General features: G+C 38.3%; 1 protein-coding gene across 1 annotated transcript in view; it reads right to left on the bottom strand.

Annotated features, from left to right (window-relative positions):
• Positions 1 to 12,191, bottom strand: part of LOC122811856 (insulin-like growth factor-binding protein 5) — a 34,769-nt gene extending 22,578 nt beyond the window's left edge. Inside the window, exon 1 of the mRNA XM_044083978.1 lies at positions 11,189 to 12,191. Within this exon, the coding sequence (XP_043939913.1) occupies positions 11,189 to 11,507 (319 nt within the window). The 5' untranslated portion in view covers positions 11,508 to 12,191. The remainder of the gene's footprint in view (positions 1 to 11,188) is intronic.
• Positions 12,192 to 17,442: the final 5,251 nt, after the last annotated feature.

Raw genomic sequence — 17,442 nt, 5'->3', positions numbered from 1 at the left:
TCTCCCTTACATGGTCTGTCATTATGTTTTACAACTGGGTGTCCTAGGATTATGGACTGCTATGTGTTACTTGGCAGACACACATAAATGAATAATCTTAATCATTCTAAACTGTGCCAGACTGCTTCCCTTTTTAGATGTCATATTTTTGGATGGTGCTGCTAATCAATACTTAACATTACAGAAATGCCACAAGCATTCATACCAATTAAATAAAACATTGTCAACATAAATTTGCCTCATCATGTACACAACTGAATGAGACTTTATTAAAACTGAAGTATTCTGTGCCAAATGACCTATAGGAAAATAAAGCAAAGTTTCAAAGTAGAAGTCAAACATATGTCTCTCTCTTGAGAGACTCCCTGCTGTGCTTTATCAGGTATTTCTACCCTAACGTAGTTACCTTGAGTTCTCAGAATTGCTGTTGTGAAACTTTCCAGAGTGCTGGCTCTTGCATTTTCATGAAATCATATGATATGGGGAGTCTGGTCCAACTGCTTGGCAGTGAAGAAGCCTTTCACATTTACATTAAAACTGAGCTGCTACGTGCACATCTGGTTTTCAGCATACTGCTTTTACTGTCATATGTTGAATATCTTTTCCCTGGAACAGCTAACCAATAGGAATAAATAACTATGTATTTTTATTTTCTTTCCTGTCAAGCCATGTGCACCTTGGGCAAGTCCCAGAAAGAGTCCTGTCCTATTGTGACTCACTTGCTCACTTCTTTTCAAACATATAAATACTGCCTTGCTGTTTCAGTAATATACCCAAAGTGAGGAAGCACATGTTCAACAAACTATATTCTCATGTATCTACTCAGAAAGGAAAAGGTGCTCTCATTTATTTCCCCTCGCCACACTATATAAGGACAAGACGATCTATTACGGAAGAAAGGCTCATATGCAGACTTACTTGAAAGTGGTTCTGCACTGAAGATTTGTCACAGCTCTAGTTTTATTCAGGGAACATCCATTTGAATGCCAGGATGACAAAGCTGAATGTTATGAAAGCACTTACTCCCTAGGTCTCAATAAAATCTCACTGCACCAACACAGAGGAGATAAAAGAGGAAAGGATAACAGCAAACTGCATTTAACAAGTATTACATAATAATTCAGATATTGTCTTATGTGAAACTCTCACACACACACACACACACACACACACACACACACAACACACACACACACACACACTACACACAAGTGTGTGTATGCATATATATATATATATATATATATATATATATATATATATATATATAATACATAAATATAGAGGTGGGGGAGATGCAGGGCTGACAGGTTATTTACTGATGGACAGAAGACAGTGTGAACAGCACTGCAAAAACAATTGTCAAAACATAAAAAATATCTTGTAATTAAATTCTTATTGGCAACTTCATTACCTGACCCAAACCCCCTCACCCACCCAGTCCACTTACCCAGAGAACAGGTAGTAAATACAGAAATAAATAAAACGTTCCCAGTGCTACATGTATCAGTATTAAATTGCAAAGCGTCTTAAAGGGTCATTGTAGTGCCCTAACTGTGATCTCCTGCACTGTGATACTCACCCTTCACCAGCTCTGTTCCTAACCCATGAAGCAACCAACTCCTGCTAATCACATCACTTCCTTCCGACCATCTTACTGTGCCCAGTAGTATCCTCCTGGCACCTAATTTTCTGCTTTGCTGAAATCCACCTAGAAGACATTAAGCAGCCCCTCACCACCTGCAGTCCGTGTCATTCCTACAACAAACTTTACTGATACTAGTCTGACACATCTTACCTCAATGTGTTAAATATTGCCAGTATGCAAAACATTCAGAGCCATTACTAACTTTCTGAGTAGCACTTGCATACCTGTAGATACACTTCCAAATACAAAACAAACTGGATGCAGTGTGGTTGCTCTATACATACAATATTAAGATCCCATGTAGTATAAGGCAGAAGCATTCATTGTTGTAGACTTGGTAGCAACACAGAACTGCTTTAAATGTCTCTGCATTATCACAATATAATCAGTCACAAAAGTCTCAATAAAATTTGACTGCAGAGACAGGATAAAAAACAGGAAAGGACTAAATCTAAACTGCATTTAACAAGTTTTGCCCAAGCACTGATATAGTGTCTTATGCAGAACCATTACAATACTGCAATGAGTCTACTAAGATGGAATGTATGAAATCAATTAAAATATGTAACAAAATGCTTACACAAAAAGCAAAGCGAAAATAGTTAAGCATTTATCATAACTACTGCCAATATCTATAACAAAATTTTGAGTTATTATTTTTGTTTTCAGGACTGCACACAGTCACCTGAACACAGTTGAATGCCTGTTAACGCCTTGCCTGGGCTGATATTAATAACCAACAGCTGTACGTCTAATTGGTCCTTAATAAAATGGCTATTGAATAGAGTTCTATGCAAGGCAGATGTTTCAAGTTAATATAAAATGGAGTGCAAACATTATGAATAACTAGAAAATACTTACTTTATGAAATAAGAGTTTTAAGAATACATATGGAGTAGAAGGACAGTGGAAGGGCGGAGCAGTGCAGAAAAAAAGTGTAACAGGGATGGTAATAAAACAGGAGAGATAACAATGACTCAGGAAAATTGTACTAGAAGTGGAGAAAGATAAAGAGGGAAAAGGAGGCAGGAACAAGAATGTAGATTTGGTAGTCGAGATAATAATATTTAGATCACTGGATATCCACACAGAGCTAGCTGGTCTAGGAATTAAGCAGACATAGATGACAGGTCACCTCAGAGTTAGGCTTATCATTTTTCTATCTTGCATTCTGCTGTAGTAGCAACAATTACAATGTGGTGTATACTTTAAACCACAGATTTTAAGGTGAATCAGTACACTGAATCATTTTCTAAGCATGTTTTACTGTAAGGGGAAAATAAATCAATCCAAATTAACTTAATAATAAATAACACTGGCCTAAAAAATATGTATATTCTATCTTTTGGACTAACATACCATAATAACGCCATGATCTGCAACTTTTAAACCATAACACCAAAACAACTATTTATGGAAAACATGTTAAAACAACACTGAACATATTAACCTAAATAAACTTTGAAAATGGCTTTGAAAATCTGAACAAGTTAAACAGCATTATAATCCTGTCTGATCCATAGGATCATAGTCATACGACCATAAAATCATGCAATTAACTACTTAAAAAGTATAAAAGAAAACCAGCAGCAATTGTTTGTCAGTGGATCACGGCAAACACAAAGACAGTACAAGGAAATGAAATGTAAGGGGAATCTCGACAGAGTACATGGATAGGATATGATAAGACAGGATAGGATACGATAAGATAGGACAGGATAGGGTAGGATAGGACAGGGTAGGGTAGGACAGGACTTGACAGGACATGACAGGATAGGATACAGTCCAGTTCAGCTGATCTGCCACTGTTGTGGCAGCCAGTGATGTTCACAAAATAGGCGCAACATGCCTGCTTTTACAACTACCATTCTGCACCCTAACTGACATCTTCTGCATTAGATAAAGAGGTAAATCAGTTGCCCAAAAGAAAGGCAATGTGGTGATTAAGGCATAAAGCTCCCAAGTCATGAAACAAGTTCATAGGTAAATACTAGTCTCGCTATCCTTGCAGGCCATTTTATGCCTTTCCAATTTTCCTTTCAAATGTGAGAATCAATTCCTCTACCTTGTGTTTGCAAGGAAAGCTCCTTAAACATTATGCCAACCTCCCAATCCTATCCAGTATCAGGTAATGTGGAAGAAACAGTGTTCCTCCAATTAGATCACTCTTAAAGGGTGAGAAGAATGGCAACAACTGACACTTAAGTTGTTGTAATTGTGAAATTGTGATCAGTAATTATGTCATACTCCATGTAAGATTTGCCTTTGCTGAGTCTGCCTGAGACAGACTTCAAACATGTGTCCAGGTAAAGTAATTAGGTCATAATACTTGGGTCACAATGTTTGTTTGTGTCTTTTGGCTTTTCCCGGTTAGGGGTTGCCACAGCGGAACTCCGGTCCGCTAATGATTGGCTGTAGATTTTTACGTACTGGCTTGCCGGGCCTAATGCACAACCTTCAACGAAGGAACGCCCATTCACGCATGTCGCTACACAGAAGACGCTCTAACTGAGAATCGAACGGGCAACGTCTAACTTTGAGGCGACAACGCTACCGCAGCACCAGGGTAAATAGCAAGTGTTCTATTTTAATCAAGGTTTGCCACAACTGGCTTCCATTCATCCAGTTGTAGATCTAAACAATACAGTTATTAAAGGCCACAGCAGTGTTGCTGTCTAGAAATAAATGAGACTTCGAGTTCAGTATCATCCACAGAGCACAAAATATTCACATTATCCAAAGAAGTGGCAGCATGTACAGTACCAATAAAATGGGTGAAGGTCTCTAAAATATTCCACAGAATAAGAAGAGTGGGAACAAGACGTGCCAGGTGCAGCTTTGTGGCTTTCAGTGAAAGGAAACTATCAAACCCCTGAAAGGAAACTACACTTTCCTTATGGCCCCTTAGGCTTTCAAACATCATTCCACAACACAAGACCAGGTGTCTAATGTTGCAATAGGTACATGGAGTGGATACCTACAGTTTCTTTCTTTACAAATGTTATTAAGTACACATGCAGCAATCTTTTTTGATAATTTAGCTAAAAATTTTCTTAAGCTCTTAATGGGTAGAATTATAGCTACGGTAATAAGAACAAAAACTCTTCTAGCTGTGACACAATTGCTATACAATAACCTTACACTAGGCTAAATTTCTGTAGTCTGAAGGCAGTGTAGCTCATGATAGGAAGAGTTTTTAAAGGCCCTACACCATTACTATTTTTTAATAAAAATCACACGACATAAGCCACATCCGTAGCACAAGGGGATAAAGCCCAGACAGAGGCTCAGATGACTTGGGGTTAGCTAGTGATCCAGGTGCTGGAAGATCTGTTAAAGAAAGGTGGGAGTAAGTGGAGTGAGGTGGTTATGTCTGCTTCACTGGCAGCAGTAAATGGGGAAGAAGTGTACAGTATGCGACACATAAACTGGGGTTGTGGTCCTGGATGTGCCAAGTAGTACAAGATAAGGTTTGGCAGGCCATCACTTCAACAAAGCTCATGCCATCTGTCAGGCTTTAGATTATGACCAGAAAAACAGAAGATCCTCTAATGGCTGCCTGGTTGATAGCCAACTTCCACAATCAGTTTGCCCTGTAAAGAAAAGTAAATGAGTGTGATTAATATCAAGAAAAGCAAATAGTCAGCAGTCTGAAAAAAAGCTCAGAATGAGCTCAAAGGCCTCAGTTCTAGCCATTACAATCCTGGTTATGTGCCCTGCAAAATAATGCAGCTGAAAATAATAGAAACTACAACAGAACAGTTGCAAAGACTATTCACAGAACAACAGTAACTTCAGGCTGGCTAACACGAGATTCACTACTGGCCAATATCGTATGCTAGTACTCAGGCATTCACTTCCATTAGTTATACAGACAGTGCAATCGTTGTGGTGGAAAAGACACAGAGCACACTCCTTCCCACAACTCTAACTGACATATACAACACACATCTTTATGCAACCATTTTGTGAATCCCCAGAGTATAACATTAAAAATGTCACTGCACTCTGGCCCTTTCCATGTAATGGTGAGCCCATGCTCTGTCAAACAGAATATATATATATATATATATATATATATATATATATAAATAAATATATATATATATATATATATATATATATATATATATATACACATATGAGGCTGCATGTCTTTGCAAGGGATTATTCCTTTATTTGGCACAATCTGAGCCACCTGTAGCACATACCACCATCTTTCACAGACCTGGCTGCCTCTAAATAATGAACTACTGAAATGTTTGGTAAATATCGTCAAGATTTAGAATAAACATTATCCCCCAGCAAGGGCTATTATGGACCAACATCCTACTTCAACCAATTCAACCATTTCAGTGCCTGCTTTAGAAAATTTAGAGTCAAGGGGTACTAAAGGTCACCCTGTCAAACAACGAACATAATGCAGGAAACAATCCTGGATTAGACTACAGTCTACTGCAGACTACAGCCAAACTTTCAAACTCATTACAAGCAAATCTGGGGAAAAAGGGAAAATTCCAGGATAAAGCCATGAGGATACAGGAAGAGCATGTAAACTTTAAGTACAGGACATCCCATCCAATTACTGAACTGGTGAACTAAGCAATGTGAGGCAGCAAATGTAATCGATGCATTATCTGATTACCAGAATTGCACCAGTATTACATACTAGGAGATATTCAAAACTAATATTTCAATGACTACAGCCCCCCCAAAAAATCCAAATTTCAGGCTACTGCTTGATCCATACTAAATGCACAGATTACTGAACAGAAATGAATTCATCGCTGTGGAAGGGAAAACAAATTCTTTAAAGATGTGTTCTCATGAGAGGATGGAGAGTTTAACCTCTGCTTATTGTGTGATATCAAGAAAGATTATTGAAGACATGGGAGGAACAATACTCAAAAATGAATAAATGTTGGGGAGGATACAAGCAGGGCACAGTGTCCTTGCAAGAAATTGAGACTCTAACAATTTAGTTTCTTGGTGGTATAGAGAATAGAAAATGTTTGTATAGAAGCAAGAATCAACAAATGCTGCCTTTCAAACACTCTTTATAACGTTAATTAACGTACTCTCTGGTACACTGTTTCTGTAGTTCAGCATGTAAATGAAGTATTTTGAATAATATAATTGGGGCAGTCAGTGGGTTAATGTCCCGCAGGGCATTTATTTACCCTGTCAGGCCTACTGCACATTCACGTGTCCAGTGCTAGCATGAATACCTACTAAAGGAATCTCAACCTTTTCTGCAACACAAACAAAACAATTACGAAGAAGACGTATGTATCACAGAAAATACACCTTCTTAAATATAGTACTGTTCACCAGTAATTTGGACGAATGGATGGGAAACTGTAAATTCACCCCCAGTGTAGCACCCCTGTCCTAACATATCCTTGTTCTGCTGTCTTCTGTGTTATTTGTACTCAGAATATAAGGGCTAAAAACAATCATGGGACTGTAAGACTAGGCTTTTAAAGATCCTCACAGATCAACAGCCTAGTAATCTATGAACCTATCAACAAATATTGCAAGCAAACTAGACTTGCAATAAGTGATACAAAACATGGAGCAGAAATATCTGGCCTGGACACAATCACTGGACTGTTGCTATATAAATATTACTCACAGAATTACCACACCTCTACTTGCATGTATAATCTGTGTAGTAAAGATGGGGTGTGAAAGCATGTCTTGGTCTGTAAGTGGGCATTATAAGATTGCCCCAGAGCCTTAACATTGTAAGTCTCAATTACAAAGTACACTTGCGATTACAATCATACAAACTATCAGCTATGTCATCTGTGAAATGTAAGGTCTCATCTTGGACATATTCAGCTCTATACAATGAAATTAGGTTCTGCACCTAACCGTGAAAAGCCGAAAGACAACAACAACAACTGGTAAAATGACAAGGTACATAGTATAGCTATATTTCTATAGTGTAACAAGCTAGAAGCTATTTGTGAGAGAAGTGTAGTTGTCCCAATAATCAAGACAGCTGTATTTATTATTCCCATGGGCTCTTCAGATGCTCATAGGCTAGTTGCCTTTGGAGGCTATTTGAAGCCTAGCCAACTTCTCTTCAAATGTGAGCTTCAAACCATGTACCTTATGGCAGTGAGATAAATACATTAACCATTATGCCAACCCTGCTAAGACATAAACAATGTTCTATTTACAAAACATGTGATTAACAAAAGAACTTTAAAGACAGTATCTTATAGTAAGTATCTTCTGTAGTAAATGCATCAGCTCACACCATTGTGTTATTTTCAAGTACAACTGCTGTATAACCAGCACAGCTATACTGTGCCTTCCACCAATAATTTCCACTTTTTACCTACTCTACTAGCCCTTTCTCTCAATTACCACTATTACATGAATGTATACGTACAAACAGGCAATAACAAGTAGACATGCACACAACAGTATGAAGGATATTCAAACTACTTTCTCATGAAAACTGTGACCTGCAACTACCACTGGCTAACCACATGTTTGTGACTAAGTTGTAAAATCTAAGCAACTTATTTGTTACTGAATGCAATCTGTAGACTGAAGAAAATGTGACAGAAGGCTATGACTATTTGAAAAGAAAATTTATAAACTAGGATATCAGATGTTATAAATTAGTGGAGCTGAAAGAACAAGGATCCATTTTATTACCTTCTCTTGCTAACCTCATCTCCCCTTATGTCCCTAACTGAGAACTTCGCAGCTCCGACCAACACCTCCTTCTAATCTCCAAACTCAATAAATCCATACGGAAAAGTCTCAGTAGTCACTCTGTTGCCTCCTCCTGGAACAACTTCCCTCCTATCATCAGATCTATTCAAAATCCCAGCAACTTCAAACTTGCTTTAAAAGAATCTCTGCTCAATTCCTGGACTTGTCCCTGGCAAGACCCAACTTGAATCTTTTCCTCCTCTACACCTTCCCCCCTTCTACTTTCCTGATTCTTTCCTCTATCTTCACTAACCCACCTAAACTTCCTCAAGTTCTATGTCCATCAGTCTTATTATCCTATTTTCCTATACTAAAGTATCCTTTTTGCATCTCTCTCTCTCTCTCTCTTCTATTGCCCTGTCTTTTCCTATTCATTCTCTTACTAGACTCTACTTTATACCTAACAATTTATTCCTTACCTGCCACTGATTATAAATTGATATTTTATGATAAATATATTTCTGTATCCAAGATTGCTTGTTCTCCTACCATGTCTAAATGAAAATTTTATTTTTCTTTTATGTATAATATTGTTCACATTTCACTTCTGTTTTGATTAATTTTGTACTACATTGTAACTAATTTGTTTTTGTACTGGAGAGTTTCTCCTCGGGTATCTGCTTAAAAAGGGCCCTTGGCCCAGACAGACTAACCCAGTTAACAAAAGGCAAATAAATAAATAAATAATAATTTAACTAATAAATAACAGAATAATGCTGCTGCCTTTATACAAGAGTTTTCCACAAAGCAGTTTCTGTGTTTTTTCCAGCCATAAAACACAAGAAGCAATAAATGAATTGCAAATATTTCCTTATACGCAATTTTTTTATTCTGACATAAAAAGGCGCCACCTTCTGGTCATTAGTTTCAAAATATAAAGGTAAGAAGCAACCTAGAAACAACCATTTGAGTAAGCGGTGAGCTTTAATGAAGGCAACACAGGGACATCCAAGCAAGCCTCTGTTCAGAACCATACGTACTAATAGAGTATAAAGAACAAGCAGGTTCTTACTTTGAAATGCCCCACTATTAACAATGGTTTGACAAACAATCTTCCATATGCCGATGATATTTTCAACATCCCATTAGATATCAGGCAGTGAAACTTGAAACATTCCATATGACAGCTTGCCAGCATTCCTGTTCATTGCCAAACTATGCTGTCTTGACCACTTGCTCACCCCTGCAGCCTAACAAGGCAGGTTTCTTTGCCATGTTTGCTGCTGTTACATTACTGCAGTGACACACTTGTAGCTTATGAACACTGCATACATCTATGTTTACATACATTATCAGTAATCACAGTGATGTATCTAATATCTGATTATGCAGTTCAGTTCTGTGGATTTGGGAAAAACAGTCATAAGCATTTTAAAAACTAAATGTAGTTTATCAACTTTTACTTACACTAAAACCTCAGTATCCCTTCCACTGATGAGCTGCTGGGTGCTCAGGATCCAGTCTACTCTAAAGAAAAAAAATATTCATTGCCTTGATAATATTTGTGGGATGTGGATCATTTGACCAGCACAATCACTGCCATTGATTGGTTCCTAACCGATAATCATAGGTTGGTACCAGATCTATAAACAAAGTGCTGCCCCTCATGTAACCATACACCTTTGCAGGGCATCAAAAGTTTAACTTTCTTGTAGATCAACTTAATGCCAAAAACAACTGCAGAATCTGCGATTTAAGGAGCGGGACTCTTATTTCCAAAAGAAAACAAACTGTGGAGCATAATGCATCGCTTTATATGTTAGCTCTTTGTCTGCCTTACCTGATGTACTGCTCAATAATAATATTCATAATTAACTTCTCAAAATTATAATGCTATTACTACCTGGTAACTATGAAGGTAGTCACCTTACACAGAAGCTGATTAGTACTGCCACACATTGGCAAATATATTTCAAAACACTTCTGAAACTTTGCAGATGTACTTGTGGAGAGTTAATACAGCCACACGACAAACTGTTGGCTTGCTGACCTGTCTAATAATGATATTTATCTTCAAATCTATATGCTGCAACTAATAGTTGAAGTATGTTGATAAAAAACATCACTTACTTTTGAGGGCATGTTATAAGTAAAATAATTAAAGTGTGTTCACAAAAGTATTATTTTAGATTAAATCTGGACATTGTTTATAAATTAGTTTATCTTGCACTAAATGTAAAACTGCTGTTTATAGACATGGTGACTGGCAAACATTTCATTTACATTAACTGAAAAAAAGAAAAGAAAAGAATAGGCATTAAGATGTAACTTCCAGCAAAGTCAAAAGGCATACCTTTCAACTTCTTTGCTCAAAAATTCTGGACAAAGCCAAACATAATTCAGGATAAAGAATCAAAGTCAGGGACAATTTTAAATATTAATTTAATTCACTTAAAAGATTAACATAACAACATGTTTTGCATCAAGATGCATGTTTTTTTAAAAAATAAGTAAGAAATTCTAATGAGCTGCACTACTGATAGACTGAAAACCTCAGTGACTGTCAAAAATCAAAAAGTTTACGAGGGACATAGGACAAAAGTATAAGACAAAACGAGGGACGCCCTGTGACATCAGACCAGTTGTGAGGCACAGGTTCTGCCAGTCTTAAACGTCGTTATATACAGTCTCACATTTGTCAAAGAATTTCAGTGGTATGCCCTTATAAAGCGTAATGACCAGTCTTTTCCACATCCTTCCTTCAACTCCTTTGTCTGAATGACTATTTATCTCACTGCAAATGCAAAAAAAAAAAAAAAATCGTCAGTACTTTTTAAAGCAGATACTAGGTTCAGGATATATTACCTGGTTGCTGGGACTCGTACTCCCAACGGTTTTTGCCACCTTTGTCCTTCCGGCAGACTCCCCGACCACGCAGCAGGCTATGCAGTGGGGTCCGGTCTCCAGCACGCGGCACGCACCGCAGCCCCCGGGCACAAGTAGGGGTGTATACCCCACAGAATTCCCCTGCCCCCCTAACACTGTCTGTCCCAGCCTTTGCTCCGACAGGTTCGCGAGACCCCACTTCACAAGAGGGACACTCGGGCCAGTCAGGCCTCTTGGCGGACACCCGGTGAAACCACAGGGCAATCAAAACTAGCAAAGAAACAATGCTGGTAGGCATGCCTTGGACTGTGTGCCTTTTCTTCAGTTCCCGTTTTGTGGGCAAAGCGATACAGCAGGCTAGAGTTAGCTCAAGCAGAATTCGCACGTCCGACTAAGTCCCGAACTCACGTAAAACTCAACAGTGCTCCCTTTGCAGCAGCTGCATCCTCCTCCCTTTAAATAGATGGAGAGCCCGGCCCCGGAACCTGCCTCCTGCCCCCGGGCCCTTTAAATAAGAGCAGTAGCACCAGCAGGTGAGAAGGACAGACACCAAGTGGCAGGGAGGTGTGACTGTGACTGGGGTGGGGGTGTGAGCTTCAGCAGCGAATTACCTACGAGGTTTGGACACTGAGACAAGCTGCCGACCTGCGGCAGCAACATGACACAGCGTGTTCTGAGCAGCACATGGTCAAAGACTAGGTTGCCCCAAGCGAAAGTGTTCACAGCCAGGCAGCTTTTGGCTTTGGTAACGGCATCGTGCCGCATCACGTTTCCTTGGAGTGCTTGTCCACACTACATTCTTGGTATTGTCATATGGTGACGATCAATCCCCCTGCACACGGCCACCCTTACTGCGCAGCATTATTCCTGCAGTTTCTTACAGGCAATGCACATCGGAACCGTGGGTGTTGAACTCTTGTCCGCTAAGCATTATTAAGTTTAACACAGTACAGGTCACGTCTAATAATTCGCTTTTTGGTTTTATAGTCCATCATCCATACCACTACATGTACCTTTGGGCTCGGTCCCGCTCTAACAGCGTTCGTTCCATCTTGCCGTCTTGTAGAAGTGAAAGGGACTTCGTGCACATCTGGCAACATGTGGAGGGTTTTTCCCGAGCATACTTTGTGAGACGTGACAAGTGTACCGTCTTACAAAGGCTTGCGTAGTACATTACCGAGTGCGTGCCCGTGACCATACTTGAGCAGTTTAAGCACAGACGTTTGTGGTAAACGTTTGCTTGTTTGATTTATCGTGCCTGGAGCACAATTCGGTTCCGCTACATAGCTCTAGGCAACCACCATCCTCCGCCGCGTCTGTTGGTCAATTCACAAAAGCCGGGGCCCATCCTACTAAGGGTACTCAGCCCGACACGCCACAAACTCTTTGTGTCAGTAGCTCCTTGGGTATGAATGCGCATATATTGTGGCATACAAACCAACTGGAAAGAGGGCAGTAGTCTACTGACCTCCTCTCAGCAAAACAACCAAAGCTAGCCCGACTTCAAACAGACGCGTAGATAAATCTAAAAAGTACAGGTGAAACAGCAAGAAGATGGCTTAAAACATTTGTGCTGCTGTCCCGGGTCGAATATGAAAAGGGTGTGCGGACCACTCCACGCAGAAAACAAACAGATGTTCGAATAAACGTGTACTGTACACTCCTTACATTACTGAAAACTAATTATCAAATTGAAGACTGCTGAGGCAAGTAATTTTTTGCTGTATCTTGCCTCAGAAGCAGCAGATATACTTCCTAGGGAATGGTTTGCAACGATGTACATTTCAAAGGCCCTTGTTACACCCCGCTTAATACCTAAGGGATTTTTTCAACGCTGTGCAGCTCATTACCCCCCCCCCCCCCAACACAAACACATACACCCTTTGTGTAAAGAGACACATTTCAAGATGTTGCATATGCACCCATGTGCCATCAGAATGTTGCTGGTATTGTACTCCGATATTATGTACTGATAACTTTGTATTACACATCTGAATGCCAGTAATTCATCATGCATGATTTGTTGCTGTTTGCTGGCTTCTAGCACATTTTGCAGAAGATCTTGGAGATTTGAAAAGACATGCATTTTAACATGCTGATGTGCTGATGACTGCATATCCTTGCAAATATGCCAGTGACCCTTACATAAAACATTACTTACTGCCTTATACTTATGTACATGTGCTTGTAGTATTTCATTTCAACGACGCTTACAAGACTGAAATATTAAGTTATTAACATAAGCTGAACAAACTTTGGTACCTCAAACAGCATCGCATATGTGTGTACTAAAATAATAATATGCTTTTCCAAATATATTATTTTAAAGGTGCATCCTAGTTTTAAGTTTTTAAAAGTCAATTATCATGCCAAGTATGAGTATTACAGGATGTATCAATCACCTGCTAATTCCTGCAGGAGATTTTGGTGTGTGTGTGTGTGTGTGTGTGTGTGTGTGTGTGTGTGTGTGTGGTGGGGAAGGAGTGGGCCAAGTTAGTTATCTAGTGTATTTCCTCTCTGGAGCTGATTTGTTTCATTCATGCTGTATGGCTTTTTATCCCATCATATGGAAGCATTTTCAATCCACAATAATCTGTCTAATGTGCTTCAGAATATAGTAGGTGCTTCCAGACAAGGGAATTATCCCTACCAATGATAGTTTTGATTGTCTGTTAATAGACTGTCTTACTCATTACTTTATGCTTGCCATCTATAAGTGAATGTCTCATGAATCATTTGCAAGATGACTGTTTAGAACAAACATTTGCACAATAAATATTATGAATCATTACACACATTAATAATGCTTTACTCAGATTATGTGATATTGGCGTCACTGCTGTTGTTAAAACATTCAGGATGCCTTAAATAGCTGTACAACACTGGTGCGCACACATACATATGTAAATTCATATATTATATAATATACACAGATATCAAAAGAATGCTCATGGTCATTTCAGTCTTAATATTACAATGAGTCTCTATACAACTTTGCCTACCACAATTCTCATGAAATTCTCTCCCTCTCTCGCTCTATATATTATTACTCTCTTTTACTAATTGTATCAACTATGTCTCTTCATACTACTTGATTTAGAACTCACTGCATTTTGAATGTAATTGTTATATATATGTAAAGTACAAAGGATTATGATCGGGTTTTCAACCATAACCAACTTATTAAGTGTCTTAGATATGGATATAAAGAAATTCACCTTGAGAGAGGAGTGAAGCAAAGCCTGAGAAGTGAATCTTGGCAAGTTTGACATGCACGTTGAGAACATACTAAAAATTATCTATGGTTGGAGAGCCTTAATCATAATTCTTTGCAATACAGGCAGCTTTAAATACCCCTGTGTACTACCAGTTACAGAGAAAAAAAATGTATGGGAGCACAAAGTGTTTTACACCCTTGAAAGATGTAAAACACTTAGTGCTGCAATCCAGACAGGCAACAGCTTTAAAATTCACAACATTCATTTGTGTGGTGGTTTGAAGAGTATTACAGTTTTTACAGTTGTCAATTTGCTACCAACATTGTTCTATCGAGTCTACCATGTGAAATGTAGCATAGTGGCACAGTTACTGTGCACATTTGAAAGCTAATTCTATCAGATATGCAACACAGTAACATGTAACTGAGTTACCTTTGTATTGATTTTGGTCAGCAACCAGCATACTCCATGTACAACAAAAGTTATATACCATCTCAAGGCAGAGAACTGCATAATAACCTTGTGTTTTGTTGATCTCAGAGCATAACCAGCAAACCACATGTACAACAGAAGTTATATACCATCTCAAGGCAGAGAACTGCATAATAACCTTGTGTTTTGTTGATCTCAGAGCATAACCAGCACACTACATGTACTAAATATTGATTCATTCTCATATACATTTGTTCTTACTATACAAGATTGAAAGATATCTCACTAAACTGCACAATACCACACAACTAATGATCAAAAGGCTGAAACCAAAAATACAATATCACAACAGCAAAATCACATTAAAAAGTGCCACAAAAATGCTGAAATGAAGCCTTAAAATGCAGTACAGAAGAACATATAACTTTCATAATGGTGCATATACAGAAAAATAAGCCCACCTGCATCCCACCTGTGTCATGTGAAAGTTGTGCCATCCCCCCCTGCTTCTTAATTATTTTCACTATGGAGTCACACAGCCTTGGAGATTATTGCATTGTTCAGGTTCGCTTGAAACTTGGTACTTCACTAAGCTCTGAGACTATGTCACCTTGTATTAAGAAAAATTAATTAACAGGTGCAGGGAATGTTTGTCCCTATATAAAAATGGACTTAATGGTTTGTTCATAGGTTCATAGGTTCATAGGTTGGTACTAGGCTATCAGCCCTAGGGCCTATACAAGCCTAGCCATAACAATTCCCTGGCTATTTCTTCCCACATTATTTACTTTCCTGGACCCCTGTCTAGCAGGGCGACTGACGTGATCCCTGGGGTGAATTTCCTTTCTCCCATCCAATCATCAAGGTTCCTCTTGAAGAGGTCCAAAGAGGCACTCTGCTTGACATGTATGGGCAATCTATTCCAGAGTCTGGGGAGTCTCTGGGTCAGGAACCTATCCCTCCAGCATGTTTTGTTTATTGTGATGACAAGGTTTAGATCCCTGGAGCATGTAGCTCTGAGGGATTGGGATTTCTTTGTAGCAGTGACAGTGTCAGTCCTGTTTTATCTGTCACTGTTTGTGATCTTTTAGTCACTAACAATACAGCATTCAAGACATCTTGCTTCAGTATGCTTCAGTTTGTGATGTGAAATATTTGTATCTAGTAATCTATATATATGCAGTATATATGTGGGTGTATATAATATATATCTATATCTAGATATAGATATACAGATGATAGATATAGATACACCCTCACCGAAATAAATGTGTGCGCGTGTGTGTATATCTATATATCTATAGCTATATCTATATACATGCATGTATGTATGTATAAATATATATATATATATATATATATATATATATATATATATATATATATATATATAAATATATACATTTATGTATATGTATAGCTTGGCAGATAGGCCTTCAAATATATAAATGTGCATGTGAGTATCAATATATTTTCATATTTATATATATATATCTATCTATAGTATATTTCTTAGATATTTAAACACACACACACACACACACACACACACACACACACACACACACACACACACCTGTGTGTGTATGTGTGTGTGTAGGTGCATATGTGTATACATACACACACACACACACACACACACATATATATATATATATATATATATATATATATATATATATACAGAATGAGTGAGACAATAAGAATAAATAAGTATGAGAAAAAAGGGACAAGGAGAAAATGGATCATGGAATTTTCTGTTCCTTGTCCTTCATTACAGTGGTAATTAGTATTGAAACCTTTTAATGTGTGGGTGGAGAGAATTTTCCATACCTTTCAAGCTGTCACTCACCAAAATTCACCTGAAGCACATTCATTAAGGAGATTTCCTTCTCTGAGAGCAGCTGCTAAATGTATGCACATGTTCAACAAATTGTTCATTTATAAAAGAAATGTTTCCAAAGAAGGAAACATACCCTGTAGTGAGAGAGGTGCAGTACATTTAACACAAAATGATGCTGATACTAAAATGTTATGACAGAATGTTTAAGCCCTAAAATAATACATAGCGAAATATGACCAATGATACATGTGATTTTAAAACAGACCATTTTTGACTACAGCGCTAACCTTTATTGAACTTGAGCACAGTAGTAACAAAGTAGCTTAGATAGTATTGTAGATGCATTCCAGTAAAACTAAAGAACAGTGGTTCTTCCAAAGGATACACATATGTGTTAGACACTTACAAAGTCAAAGAAATTCACTTTTCTACTCTGGTCAACAAAATAGTCAGAGTATACATAAGAATGTGTTACAGATTCTCTTTGTAAGGATTACTGCTGCAGAAAATACAAATAAACTCCAAAGCAGGATGTCATTCCACATGTTTGATCTTTTTGAGCAGTTAGACAGTCCTACATGCCTATTAGAGTGCAGCATGGCTATAAAAGTTTGGAGGGAGGTTATGGAATAAAGGTTAAGGTATTTACCCCATCGACCCAAGATGCAGGGGCTGATTTTGACCTCGGGTTATTGGCTAAGCTCCAAATGGCCCTTCAGAGCAGTTAGCCTAGTCTTTAC

This window comes from Protopterus annectens, chromosome 9.part0 (assembly GCF_019279795.1).
Source record: "Protopterus annectens isolate FY-2018-M chromosome 9.part0, PAN1.0, whole genome shotgun sequence".
Classification (NCBI taxonomy): Eukaryota; Metazoa; Chordata; order Ceratodontiformes; family Protopteridae; genus Protopterus; species Protopterus annectens.
This window is presented reverse-complemented; position numbering and strand designations above follow the sequence as displayed.